This window comes from Macrosteles quadrilineatus, unplaced genomic scaffold, assembly GCF_028750875.1.
Source record: "Macrosteles quadrilineatus isolate MER2022 unplaced genomic scaffold, UCM_ALF_1.0 Scaffold_1__1_contigs__length_201487025, whole genome shotgun sequence".
In the NCBI taxonomy this organism is placed as follows: Eukaryota; Metazoa; Arthropoda; class Insecta; order Hemiptera; family Cicadellidae; genus Macrosteles; species Macrosteles quadrilineatus.
This window is the reverse complement of record NW_026542594.1, coordinates 34,258,703-34,273,225: the sequence shown is the minus strand read 5'-3', so window position 1 is coordinate 34,273,225 and position 14,523 is coordinate 34,258,703. Positions and strand designations below refer to the sequence as shown.

The window sequence follows — 14,523 nt, the reverse complement described above, 5'->3', positions numbered from 1 at the left end:
CATATGTCAAAAACGGGTGCACAGTTTGTAAATAATGTGTAAATCTAAACTCAACATGTCAGGAGCTCTTAAAAATATATAATTAAGTCCAAAGACAGTTAAATATTTAAAAAAAAATAATGTATATAGAGCTACAATACTTGGTACAAAGTTACAGAGCATAAAACTGTATTTTAACACATATTCAGTGATCCAATAACTGTTCAGGGGGACGGCCCACAAGGAGTCGGAAGAAAATCTTAAATAGAATCATAGGTCAATATACTTCAAATTGAAAGTTTTTTTCAATAGAATACAATGCCGCAAACCGCACTTTAAAAGGTTGATCCTGCGGAAAATGGCAACCGTTCAAAGACTTCTTGAATCTGCCATTTTGAATCTTTGAACGACTGCCATTTTTTACTCATGCGTTCTTTTGAGCTTGTATTTACGGCATTGTAATCTACTAGTAAAGACCTTTAATTTGATGTGCATATCGACCTATGCTTACTTTAACAATTTTCTTCCGATTCCTAGGGCTGTGCCCCCTTAGGAGTAAGCGTATAATAGCAATGCAAATTAAATGAATCTTTGAACAACTGCCATTCTTGGCTCGGTTGTCCGTTTGAGTTCAAATTTGTGGCATTATATTCTGCTAGTAAAGACCTTTAATTTGATGTACATATCAACCTATGCTTCTATTTAAGATTTCCTTCTGACTCTTGAAGGACTTGAACCTTCGGCTTCTGCTGAGTCCATTATTACCTACCTGACCGAGTTAAAACCTGGTCCCTCATATGCTAGTGAAAAGTTGACTACGAGATATAACACCTATAGTTCTTTCAAAGTTGGAATACCTTATGAGGCTCGGGAAGACTTAATGCATACAAATTTATGGCCGGAAGGCTGTGTTATTGGTAAATATCGGCCTGCCAGAAATAGGCCCAGTGAAACAAACAGGTCTAAGGACAATTTTTTACGTTCACTCCACTAGGTTTTAGTAAAGAACTATCAAGTCAGTATTGTAAGCCTAAGGTTAACCCTGTATTGCCTAAAGTAAAAGAAACATTTTTGAACATTTGTACAATTAATATACAATCTTTAAGGCATAAATTGCATCAATTAGAAGCAATTTTACTACTGAAACCTAGTGATATTATCTGCATCAATGAACATTGGCTGTTGAAAGAAGAAGCCCCTTTATATGTCCCAGAAGATTATGAGATGGCGGGATCTTTCTGCAGAGAACATCCATATGGTGGTTCGTCTATCTTCGCAAAGAAAGGTATGAACTTCAGAAAAATTGACATTTCTGCTTTTTGTGCTACTTCTGTTTTTGAGGCCGTGGCTACGATTTTTTATGATGTTAATGCTATATTATTATGTGTATACCGTACTCCTGATTCTAATTTTAAGCAGTTTATTCAGAATGTTTTAAATGTTTTAACCAATAAGCCATATTGTACTAAGTACTTCATTCTAACAGGAGATCATAATGTTGATATATTGAAAACTGATGAATCCGAAACACAAGAATATCTAAACTTGCTAAGATCTTTTGATATATTCTGCTCAAACCATGCTCCTACTAGGCTAAAGGCATGTCTGGATAACATAGTTACAAATGTAGCTGCTGATTTCTTAGATGTTTCCCTCTTGGAACCAGATATTATCTCTGACCATGCTGAGGTGTGGGTAAAATGGAAACTAATGAATGAATCACATTCAGTTAAAGGTGAGAGCCAACCTTCAGTTAAGCGTCTGAAACGATTGTGTTCAGAGGAAAGGATGCTTAATTTTAAGGAATGTTTAGCAGGTAACGACTGGAGTAATCTATATGGTAGTATAAATGCAAATGACGCTGCTGATAATTTAATAAATGTTTTGACTATGTACTATAATATTTGTTGTCCTAAAGTAGCTGTAAATAATAAACAGAAATTAGCTGTAGGTCTTAAATGGTTTACACCAGAACTGAATAAAATGAGAAGCCACTTGTTAGCCCTAAGAGATAAATGGAAGCATACCAAAATGTTAGAAGACAAAGAGAGTTTTAAGTGTTTAAAAAAAGTTTATAACTTAGCCATCAGTAAGGCTAAGAAATCAGCCAGTGATAAGTATATTGCCAATGCAAAAAATCTATGCAAAGCTGCTTGGACAGTTGCTAAGAAGGAATGTAAGCTAGAAGTAGTAACAAAACCTCAAATACCTATTTGTCCAGATATATTTAATACTTATTTTGTAAACGTCTCTGCAAATGTCATGAAGGGCAAAGACCCAAATGTTAATAGTGTAGCCTACTCTAAATACCTAAACAATTGTAACTTTGTAACAGTAGATGACAATAACAATAAATTTCAATGGGAACTTGTTGAAGAAAAAACTGTGGAGGCTGTTGTTGGTAAAATGAGTAATTCCCGTAGCGAAGATGTGTATGGTATTTCAAACTGTGTAATTAAAAATATAATATGTTTAATTTTAGAACCTCTGACCTATCTCATTAATTTAATTCTTGCCCAAGGTTGTTTTCCAGATTGCCTGAAGACATCTAAAGTTACCCCTATTTATAAGAAAGGTGATAAAGAAAACCCTGAAAATTATAGACCTATTACCATTGTTCCTATTTTAAGTAAAATTGTAGAATCTTGTTTAGTTACTCAACTTTATAAATACTTTGTGGATAATAATTTGTTGTATAGTTACCAATTTGGTTTCAGGCCTAAGCACTCTACGGTGGATGCTGTAGAATCTGTCGTAAATCACATTTTGAATAGTTTTGAGAGCAAGTGTTTTGTGAGTTCTAGCCTTTTAGATTTAAGTAAAGCCTTCGACACTGTATCACATGTTATTCTATGTAAGAAGTTAGACTTTTATGGGGTTGGAAATATGGAGTTGAAGCTTAATGAAAGTTACCTTAGTAATAGAAAACAATTTGTTAGTTTAGATAATAGGGTTTCAAACTTTGCAAATATACATGCCGGAGTGCCACAAGGATCCGTACTTAGACCTTTTTTGTTTTTAGTTTTTGTGAATGACTTCAGCTGTAATAGCACTGCCATGTCAATACTGTACGCTGATGATACAACCCTTGTTCATTCTGATCTTAATCTGGAAAATGTTTTGACAAAACGGAATAGAGCTTTGGCACAGGCCCAAGAGTGGTTCTCAGCAAATAACCTAGTTTTAAACAATGACAAAACCGTACATATTTTATTTTCTTTGAAAAATGTGATAGATATTAACTGTGATGAAGATTTATTTAAACCTGTTAATTTACTAGGTATCTATTTAGATAGTAAACTCTCATGGGATGTACATGTAAATAGTCTATGTAAAAAGCTGTCAAGAGTAGTGTGTCTACTGCGAAAACTGAAAACATGTGTCAGTGAAGATGTGTTGCTTATGACCTACTTTGGTCTATTCCACACACATCAATTGTATGGAATAAAGCTCTGGGGCAACTCACCCTCTGCCATAGATGCTTTCATATGGCAGAAAAAGGCTCTCAGAGTTATGGCTGGGCTAGATTCTTCAGACTCTTGTAGAACAATTTTTCCACTATTTAATATAATGACCCTTGCTTGTATTTACATCCACAGCAATCTTATTTTTGTAAAATCTAATTTAGAAACTTTTAATCAACAGTTATCAGTTCATGATCATGACACAAGAAATAGAGGTAATCTTGTTAAACCTAATATTAGACTGCACAAGTACTTTAAGAGCCATAAATACCAACAACTGTTCTTCAATAAACTGCCAGAGATTGTGAGGCTGTTGCCAATTAAGAAATTTAATGCTGTAATTACAAAATGGTTAAAAAGTAAGGCTTTCTACACTGTAGATGAATTTTTAGACGCTATTACTGATTGTATTATAGACTGGCTGTGATGTATTTTTGCACTGTCGATGCCTATTGTAACGTTCTGTTGTTTAATGGCAAATAAATATTCTTGGTTCTTGATTCTTGATTCTTGATTCTTGACTCCTTGCGGGACGTCCCAATGATATGACAGAAAACTGATATTTCCTAAAAAAAGTAGATTTTAGGTGTGGTGTTGATGTATCAAATCTTATTGATTTATCTGTTGTCGTTTAGAAAATATTTAACTGTCTTCGGACTTTATTACCACCCTGTATCTATAAGTATAAAAGTGGATGTTTATATATATATGTTTGGCAGTGATAAACTCAGACACCGCTGAACCGATTGCCACGAAACTTGGTACATACGTGTAGAATTTCATGGAATAGGTTTATACACCATCAATTTCGTGATCCGTCCAATCGGCTCCACCCCAGTGGCTCTGGAGTTTCCCATGTTAACCTTATGAGAAATGGAATTAATGAATCTTAACAGCTGTTTCAATTAAACAAGTTGGTTCTGTTCTATGATGTTCAATAGCATTAAAGTTACAAGGATTACCAACAGGGTGCAGCACTATTATTTCTTTTACATTTATGACAACAGCTAATTTGCAACCAAAAGGTGAGTGAAGATGGCGAACGAACTTCAACCTGGAGACGAGTTAGCGTAGTGAACGAGATAACCTGAAGGCAAGTGAGCGCAGCGAACGAGCTCCAACCTAAAGGTGAGTGAGCGTAGCGAACGAACTTCAACCAGGACGTGATTGAGCCATGCGAACGAGATCATCTTGAAAATTAAGAAGTTAAACGGGACAAAGCCCGCGGGTTACAGCTAGAAATATATAAACACATATGTATAATCTTATTTAACAAATAAACAACCTTAAGCAACAGTAATAGTAGTTTACGCAACGATTGCGTTAAGTTAGTCTTTACGACACGAGTAGAAAATTTAAGGCACGAGCCTTGGCGTGTGCCTTAAAAACTTCTACGAGTGTCGTAAAGACTATTAACGCGAGATGCGTACACTACCTACTTTACCTACGACAGTTTTTTAATTACTAAAAATCACTACTCATTACTTCTTAGAGAGGTTATGTTTTCGTTTATTGTCATTGCCACTTAAAGTGATGCAACGACTTGTATAATCAGCTGGTTTCATGTAATTACGTGTTTATAAAACAATTCCTTTCCTTTTTTCAGGGAATAGGTTCTGCTAGCAGCATTCTTACCATAATTAATGTATCAGGTACTATTAAGAAAGTATTGCATTTTTTGGACAACTGATAAATATAGTGAAACAGTTAATTTACAGTTACATCTCAGCATCGAATATGTGGTCCACAACGAGTTTGGTGAAAAAGTGGTTGAGAGTTTTTCAAAATAAACCAGAAGCACATTTTCAATTATCAATTTAACCTTATTTTGTTTCGTCCATTTAATGAATTGCTGGTATGTAATTTCATACCTTTGTTTCGAGTTTGGTGGCAAAAGATGAGCAAACACAGTTTGTGCTCTCATTTCCATCTCGTCAACTTCACTTTTACTAACTGTAATTTTTTAATCAGTTCAATCCACCTCCCTTTAAATTCCACCAACTTAGGTTAAGAATACACGAGTATCAACAGGAACAAGTCGGATCAACAATTATTAAAATTGTCAACTGATCAGCTGATTAGTTGACGTTCGAAGTATTACAATTTACTTCTTTTCTCTCAATCCTTGAACCTCATTGGTCCATTACCCGTGTTGTTATGAGAAAAACTATGCTCTTATGAAAGTAAACAGCTGTTAAGTGAAAGTTAGGTGTTGCTGGCCATGCCAGCTGTCATCGTCATTTGGGGACCGAGCATGTTTTTACATCCCTAGGGCCGCAAAATCAGCTGCCCGCTTGCATATTAAATACACAAACAATATCCATAGCATTGCAATAGAATTGTTTCATTTTCGCCGTTGCCTAGCAACTGTTTATTGTTATTTACTAGCGTCTAGATACTCAGAGCAACGAGTCGGCTCACCGGAGCAACAGTCGGAGTGGGGAGTGGTGGGGAAACGATGACGTCATTACTTAATACAAACCTTCACCGTGGATAGCGCTCTTAGCGAAAGCTCTAGCTGTCAAGCTAGGCTGTCTGCTAGCCCTGTCATGTGGCGAGTCCCGAGTTTGGTAAACCAAATGAAAATAGCAAATTGACTTTTAGGATTGGTTGGAATAAACTAAGAATGATTGTTGATGTCATCTCAGGCAAATTTTTGTTTGGGAGTTGAATATTAAATTTTGCCATTAATAAATCAGCACCATTGCAGTTTTTCGGTCAAACCTTGTTTTCAATGCGTACAGTAGTCTTATCTTATAAGGAATCATAATTATAGAAATAATAACATATTATAGCTGTCAAATAACTTAATGGCAGGCTATTTTTAAATAATTACTAGCGTCTTAATTCTCAGATTTATCTTACGATTAACTATTTTTAGTAATTGAAGTTATTAGGTTGAAGAACTCATGATTAACCAACCCTTCACAGATTTGTCCTCTCACAGTACCGGTATGCCCAAGCTGTTGATTCAAAATTAATAATGTATTTAAAACTATTTAAGATTAGATAATCAAAATAGATTCAATTAAATCTGCAACTGCTCAAATTTTGATGTAAATAAGTCCTAGTTAAATGTTGAAATGAATTCTATGATATCTGTAGGCCAACTGGTTTACCAACCGTAGCCAAGTTTAGTGTTTGTCATATCACCTTTTATAACATACAGCTATCCTATATTGACCATGATGAGCTTATACCTCCTCCAGAAAATAAAGTTTTAATCCATGAATATAATTAAATTATAGAATATTTACAGTCCAATTCTTTTAGACTGATAGAAAAATCAGTAAAGTCGAGATCACGAACAACTTAAATAGGCCTATATCTTTTCGCACACAGCCCTTCACAACCCAAAAGAAGTAGGTTTTAGGGGTAAATAATGAATGTAGTTAATACTTAAACAACATTTTATTTATATGTTTTATATTACATGTATGTACAAGACTTAGCCTCTGCCTATTGTTGAAAGTAAGGTACAATTTGTTTTTAGTTGTAATGTTTTTCTAACTAAATGGTTGTGACCACATATACCTTTATATAAACAACATAATAATTACATTTTTAATAGGTCAATAGGTCTATGTTAATTGCAAATGTTCATTTCCTATGTATTGAACTTAAGACCTGCCCTCTGGTCTAAGATTCATTTCATTCAGACCTGATTCAAACATTTGTAGTGAATTTGCAGCAATGCGAAGCTAAATGTAATGCCGTGAGCGCTTCTAAAAATGGATGCGACCACATATATCTTAATAAAAAACATAACAAAATACAATTCTAACAAGCCAATATCTCTAAAAATGTCCCATGTAATGAGCCTAACATGGTATTGATTCAAACTGTTTGTTATAGACTCACAGCTGTGCAAAGTGATGAAATACCATACCGTGAGCGCTTTTAAAAATGGAAGCGACCCTATAACCCTTTGTAATTACCAAAATGATTACAATAAAAACTGTCTCATTACTTTAAACTAACCCAAAATATGAATATTCCCGTTATAAAGATTAAGCCCCGCCCACTGGACCAACATTCATGTCTGCAATTGTTAATGCGAACACTTCTGAGAAATATGAATGAATTAGTATATTATAAAAATTATTTGTACGGTTCTATAAGTTGATGTGACCACATAAACCTTATTAATTAACGATATCGTTATAATAAAAACTCTCTAATAACTTTCAACCAACCGAAAATGTGCATGTCACAGGTACAAAGCCTAAGCCCCGCCCATTGAACTAAGATTCATGTCTGCAACAGATATGATGCATACACTTCTAATTAAAAAAACATGTTTTTCTAACAAGTAAAACTTATTTGTATGCAGATGATACAACATGTTTTAATATTAATCCCAACCTTAAACAATCTTTAACAAGCCTCTATTTGGTTTGAATCTAATGGCTTCCTCTTAAATGAAGATAAAACTCAAAACAATTGCGGCTCCCTCGGAAACCTTATTTTTTAACATACTAGAATTATTCATGGCTTTTACAAAGGAAGCCAATTATGTTATTGTTTACAATGTTATATGGTATAGATACAACCTGACGCTTTAAAACTAAGCTAAGTTTAGCAAATTCATTTGATAGGGTTATGAATTGCAATTAAGTTGGTTAAAGATTGGATCAGCATGTAGCGTGTCACCTGTCGATAAATGTTGCAAATTGACAAATGCCAAAGCCTACACTTGCTTTATAGGCTAATCTATCAATATAATTCAGCATTGTACATATACTTTAGTACCTTTTGTGTACATAAGATGAGGATTTATTAAGTGTCAAGAGATTAATTTTTGTCTTAAAATGCACCTAACTAACATTTTAGTGTAATGTAAGCTATTGTTTATGGCTAAAGTTCAATATAATCCACCCTAATAAAAATTGCTTTATAATGTGTCCCCTTAAGCTGAGTTATCCTAGGCGCGGAAGCGGGAACGCGGAAAAGATGCTGATAATTTAAAAGAGATATAAGAAAAAAATCTAATGAAGGTTTACTAGTAAATTAAAAATAGTTCTGTTCATAAAATAAAATTATAAATAGCCTATGCCTCAAATTCTAACAAAAGATGTAGGCCTACATATTTGAAAAAGTCTGTGCTACTGGTGGGTTAAATTCCGCTTTCCCACAGGGCGCAGTGGTGGGGGGTTTTGGTCCTCCAGAGAAACGTCCTCTTGTAGTTAACGTATATAAAAAATAACAATCTCTATAGTAACAGTGTCGGTGCAAAATGAAGAATTAATGAAGCAGATTAAATGCTATTTCATCTCTCTTCCTCTTGGATATCTTCTTGTTATTGAACTTTTGAGATTTTCTGTTCACTTTCTTAGTGGAAGTAAATCTCCTTTGTTGGATGATATTTGCATTTGCTGGTGACACAGAGCTGGTGATCTGCAAAGTAAGACAATCAGATTATTACTTTCGTTAGGTCAGTTACGTTACTAATTATTTGCTAAACCCGTTCTTCGTGTAGGGTTGAAAGCATTGAATAGTGAATGGAATTACCATTTAGGCCCAGTTGAAATAGTTGGTTTATTAATTATTAGCTATAACGTATCGATCAGTGAAGCAATATACCATTTTGGAAAATTGAATAAGTCAACATAAATAATCCATTTGCATTATGAGGGTAAATAAATACCTTTTTACGTATTAACCCATGAGGTAAACTTTAATAATCTAAGCAGTAAAGAATCTTCTGAGGTATGAGTATTTACAATTTGAAGGTAGCCTACCTTTTCAGGTAACTTAATATTTCAGAATATTTATCCCAGATTTAAAGTTTAAACAAAATTTGTGCACCTGTTATTTTTACTTAACTGAATCATGGACATTTCAAATTCTTACCCTTTACATAAATATGCAGTACTAACATGTATCAAAGCTTGTTTAAAAATTTGCAGCCTTTAGAAAATTAAGGACTATTATGAGATACCTTTAGAGTTGATGTGGAAGTTGAAGGTAAATTCATAGCATCAACTGTGGTAGACATTTTCTTCAACTCTTGCAAAATGTAGATCCCTTGATCCATGTTTGTCACTCTTCTTGTGATATTTTCGACTTCATCTGCAATTTTCTTCTTGATGTTTTCAAGAGATAAGTTAGGCTCGACTGGTTGGCTTACTTCTTCCAACAAGTTGCTCTCCTCTTCGACAAAATCAAAATTAATTTCCATGTTACCACAATCATAATTGGTGTTTTCTCTTTCTTTCGGTAATGTGCATGCCACAGCATGGATATGCTTACACATATTATTTTTGATACAACTGTCAGGACATGAACAAACAAACTCGTGAAAACAAGAATCACAATGGTCACATAACAGCTGACATGTATTACACATTTTTATACGTGTCACTGAATATATTTCAGTCTGTTCTGAAGAACAAACTTGCCATTTGTTGCATCCAACATTCACTATCTTTTCCTTAGGGATCGTCAGACTTCGTTTATGGTTTTTCCTAAGCAATTGCAATTTCCTTACTAGTTTCCCTCTGTTCAGCTTTATTATGAGGTCAAAAACTTTATCTTTCAGCAGATTTAAGATTGCACAGAGAGTTTTATCAAGTCTGCGTATTTTCTTACCCCTTAAATAACAATATTTAAGAACTTTGTTGAAGTTCTCAATTGACATGTTGGTATTGATTCCAACATGCAATCTGTAGCAGTACGCCCAATACTTAAATCTTTCATTAGCAACGTACTCCTTTTCGAAATAATTAGAAAAATCTAAAAGATCGACATCGCTTTTTAAAACTTCCATTGTTTTTGGAAGGATTTTTTCAAAAGTGTTAAGATCAAATTCATAAATTAAGGTTTGTAAAAGTCCTTCTACATATTTTCGCTTTTCCGTATTTTTCACTTTTTGCACGATCTGCTTACGCCAGGCTCTTAACACATGCCATGTACAAAATAGCCTGTGTTTTGCGGGACACATGACTTCTCTCCATGCCGTGTAAAAAGTTTCATCCATGTCCGACATAAAAGCATTTGTGTCAATTTGCCCCACTTCAGATTTTATTTCGTTGAAAAACAATTTCATCACTTCTTTATCGCTTTTGTTTGTAAACATGAACGCTACTGGGAAACCTTCCCTGGTTTCATCCAAAGTTAGAAGGGTAAACAATTGAAAGTCATAATTATTGAGCCCATGAGTGCCATCAATACAAACAGTGTGCTGGCCAAATTTTTTTAGCATTGCATGTTGGGTTTTTGTCATGAATATTAAAAGAAAATCATCTTTTGAGAGATATGGGAAGTCTTCACTTTCTTCACCCTGAGCTTTATATTTAATTCTTGAAATATAACTTGAGTTGGTCAGTTCTTGGACCCAAGCTGCAATGCTAACAGGATCAAAAGGGTGTTTTATAGAATCTGAATGCAGATTGAAGCTGCTTTCTATGTTTATGATATCTTTTTTGTTTGTTAGATGAATTCTTTGTAGTTCAAAATCTGATATTGATCCTCTGATAGATTTTAAGATTTCTTCATGTGGTTTTTTGTTGGCTAATTGAAGGGCTATTGACCTTCTCTCTTCACGAGATAGTCTGATGTGTCTCAGCTCATTCCTATGTCCAAAATGTGATGAGACATGGTGTACGAGGACTTCATTTTTCTTGATTCTGACAGTCAAATTTGATGGACAGTATCCATTTATTTTGCACGATCCTGACAATTTGATGTGTCGTTTTGTATGACCTCGTGATCTGTGGTAGCCACATCTGTGGCACTGGTAATAGGCTACAGTTTCATTAGAAAAACGTTTCACATATGATGCCGTGGAAGCCTTTTCTAGGTCAATTTTCCAAATATTGAACTCTTCAATAGAGTTAAACTTATGTCTTCTAGTTCGAATCGGGACATTGTGAATTTTTTCAAAATGCTCGTGGATCTCTTTTTTTGATTTCTGTGTGGAAATGTAAGGACATGCAGGGCATTTTCTTTTAATATAAAAAAATGGTATGTCATTACTGTGGAACTTTCTTTTATGATAATTAAGATTTTTCTTGTGAGAAAAGCTGGCTGTACATTCTTGACATTCATACTTCCGTGACGTTGTAGGTTGGATCAACTGGTTTTCGTGTTTTCTTGAAAAGTGGCGCTTTAAATTGATTTGATAAGCAGTTTGAAAAGTGCATGAGGAGCATTTGAATTTCTTTTGTCGTTTGACCTCAGAGAGCAAATGTACACTGTTTATATGATGATCTAAATTTCTTTTCTCAACATAGCTTTTGTCACAGATTGCACAAACAAATCTTTTTTCTTTCAAATCCTGTAAAAGGTCCCCAGCCGAGTTCCTTTTATGTACAGTTTTTAAGTGTCTTTGCCAGTTATATTTGGTCTTAAATTCTTTATCGCAGAACTGACATTTAAAAGTGGATGTTGCTGCGCTCATCTGAAACAAATTTCATAAAATTATTGCATTTATAATTATATAATATGAGGTAAAGGAATATTTTATTGAACATCGGAGTTAGTAAATTATGTCTTTCACGCTATGACTTGAGATGTATATTTTTAGTCAAACTTCATGTTTATAGCCCCTGGAATGTTATATTAGACAATAGGCCTAGTAGGTTTTTACGTACCTCCGTCAAATAGTCCAATGATAAAGATTGCTTGGATTGCAGTAGCTTACATGTTTTGTTGCAAACAGAGACGTAGCAAGGTATTGTTTGCAGAGGCCCCTGCTGAGGGCGCAGGAAGCATATTGGTGCAAAATTGGCTTTTAAATAATTGTAAGAATTATTAAAACAACAACATTATTTAAAATTAAAACATTATTTAACATTAACATTATTTAAAATTATTTAAAACAACATTATTAGAACTGTTCCCGTATATAAAAAGGGCCCTAAAAAAGATCTTTCTAGCTATAGACCAGTGTCTTTGATACCTGTTTTAGGTAAAGTGTTTGAGGCTGTGATGTTGCAGCAGCTGAGTAACCACTTTGAGGAGCACAATCTCCTTGTTCCTGCCCAGCATGGCTTTCGGAGGGGTTTGTCGACTGTTTCGGCAGTTGACTCCCTTGTGAGGGTCATACTGGAGGCATTTGAAAGCAAATCTTCTGTTTCTGTTTTGCTGTGCGATTTGTCTCGAGCATTTGATTGTATACCACATGATGTTTTACTTAAAAAACTACAAAAATATGGGTTTGGCGAGAGTGCCCTCAAGGTGGTCAATTCATATCTTGCAGATAGATTCCAAATTGTAAGTTGGTCAGGTGTTCATTCAGGCGCCCTGCCAGTCAAACACGGGGTGCCCCAGGGCTCAGTACTGGGGCCTTTTTTGTTCATTATAGCAATGAATGACCTCTGTTTTTCTGTTTCAAACGATGTACTGCTCTATGCTGATGACACAACCTTGTTTGCAAAGCACATTGATCCTGTAATTGCCAGTAACTCCGCAAAAAGATTGTTTAACATAGCTTCTGAATGGTTTTCAGGGAACAAATTGGCTCTTAATGACAAGAAAACCCAAGAAATAATGTTTAGCTTAAGTAAAACTAATTCTGTTTGTGACTCTGTCAAACTCTTGGGCTTTACTTTGGACTCTGAGCTTGTGTGGGATGAACATGTCAACGCCCTATGTACTAAACTTAACAGAGTAATTTGTCTTTTGAGGAAATTAACATCTGAATTGCCTCCTGACTTTGTGAGACTAGCATTTTTCTCTTTTTTTCAGTCACACGTTGTGTATGGAACCAGGCTTTGGGGTCACTCCCCACAGGTTCAGAAGGTCCTCTTGCTACAAAAAAGAGCAATTCGTGTGATGTGTAATTTGCCTTTTAGAGCACATTGTAGAACATTTTTTGTTGATATGCAGATCATGAGTGTCATCAATGTATATATTTACCAGTGCTTAGAAGCTATCAAATCGATGGAAAATGATCTTATTTTCAATAGAGACATCCATCCGTATAGCACTAGAACTTGTAATGATGTACATACTCCTAGCAACAGGCTAAGTAAAAGTCAAAAGTGTTTCCCTGTTTCAGGTTTCAAATTTTTCAATGCTCTGCCTGTTACCATTAGAAACTTGCCAAAATTGAAGTTTATGAAAGTGTTAAAGAATTGGCTGATAACAAATCCTTTTTATAAATTTGACGAGTATTTTGAGGCTTTGAAGGGTTAAAATATCATGTAGTGCATGGACCCGATGATAAAAAAAGGTATGCCTAATTTTTATTTACCTTTGCATGGTTTGCTGTTTTGATTTGCAGTTTTGTTTGGTTTGTTTTCCTTTTTATATTTAGTTTTATTGAATTTTTATTGTACTTTGACGTAGCCTATTGTACAAACTTAATGGCCTAATAAAATCTTTGAATCTTTGAATCTTTGGAACGCCTTTACCACAACAATACAATGATCAGCCATCGGTGGTCGTGGTGTAGTGGATATGGTGCTCGGCTGATATGCAAGAGGTCCAGGGTTCAAATCCCATTAGTGACTTTAACTATTTGTCGAAGATTTTGCATTGAATACCATTTCTTCTTAACTGTACATCTTTTATTAGAATTTTTGGCATTTATAATTTTTTTTATAGAGAAAGAATTTAACCTTAATTCGATTTTTTCATTATCAGCAAGTTTGGTTGGTTAGGTTAGGTTATGACAGTAATTGCCGGACGTCTAATCCACGTCGGGTTACCGGACGTGTATGCTTTGCCTAATGAAAAACCCGGTTGCTTTAACTTACCTTGGCATTGGAAAATCCATCTGACATCAGTTTCAGTTATAATTTGAATGATATTGATAAAATAGTAAAATTACAAAAATAAACCACTTTTGCTTGAGTCATTTCGTCATTTATTTGTGAGTTTTATTTATTAACAGTAACGGTGAAAATTCTGAAACAAAATACAGAATACAGAGTGATATCATAGATAAAACATACTCCGTTGCTTAGTCTATGATGATATGCAACATTTATCTAAACTAACTGTGCATTTGGTTTCTTTATTATTGGTGTTCTAATCATTAGTTTAGGAATCTTTTACATAAACAACCTCGGTGGTAGATAGCCTAAGTTACAAGTTTAAAAATCCAGCTGCAAAGCAATAAACTAGAATTCAA

General features: G+C 34.5%; 2 protein-coding genes across 2 annotated transcripts; both read right to left on the bottom strand.

Moving 5' to 3' along the window:
- Positions 1-6,835: 6,835 nt before the first annotated feature.
- LOC128982806 (uncharacterized) lies at positions 6,836-9,784 on the bottom strand. Its single transcript, XM_054401822.1, has 2 exons — positions 9,385-9,784; positions 6,836-8,840 (listed from the first exon to the last, which is right to left on the bottom strand). The coding sequence occupies exons 1-2, from the start codon at positions 9,697-9,699 to the stop codon at positions 8,688-8,690; spliced, it is 468 nt and encodes a 155-aa protein (XP_054257797.1). The 5' UTR covers positions 9,700-9,784; the 3' UTR covers positions 6,836-8,687.
- LOC128995926 (uncharacterized) lies at positions 9,701-14,173 on the bottom strand. The gene is made up of 3 exons (XM_054420987.1): positions 14,147-14,173; positions 9,841-11,844; positions 9,701-9,715 (listed from the first exon to the last, which is right to left on the bottom strand). The coding sequence occupies exons 1-3, from the start codon at positions 14,171-14,173 to the stop codon at positions 9,701-9,703; spliced, it is 2,046 nt and encodes a 681-aa protein (XP_054276962.1).
- Positions 14,174-14,523: the final 350 nt, after the last annotated feature.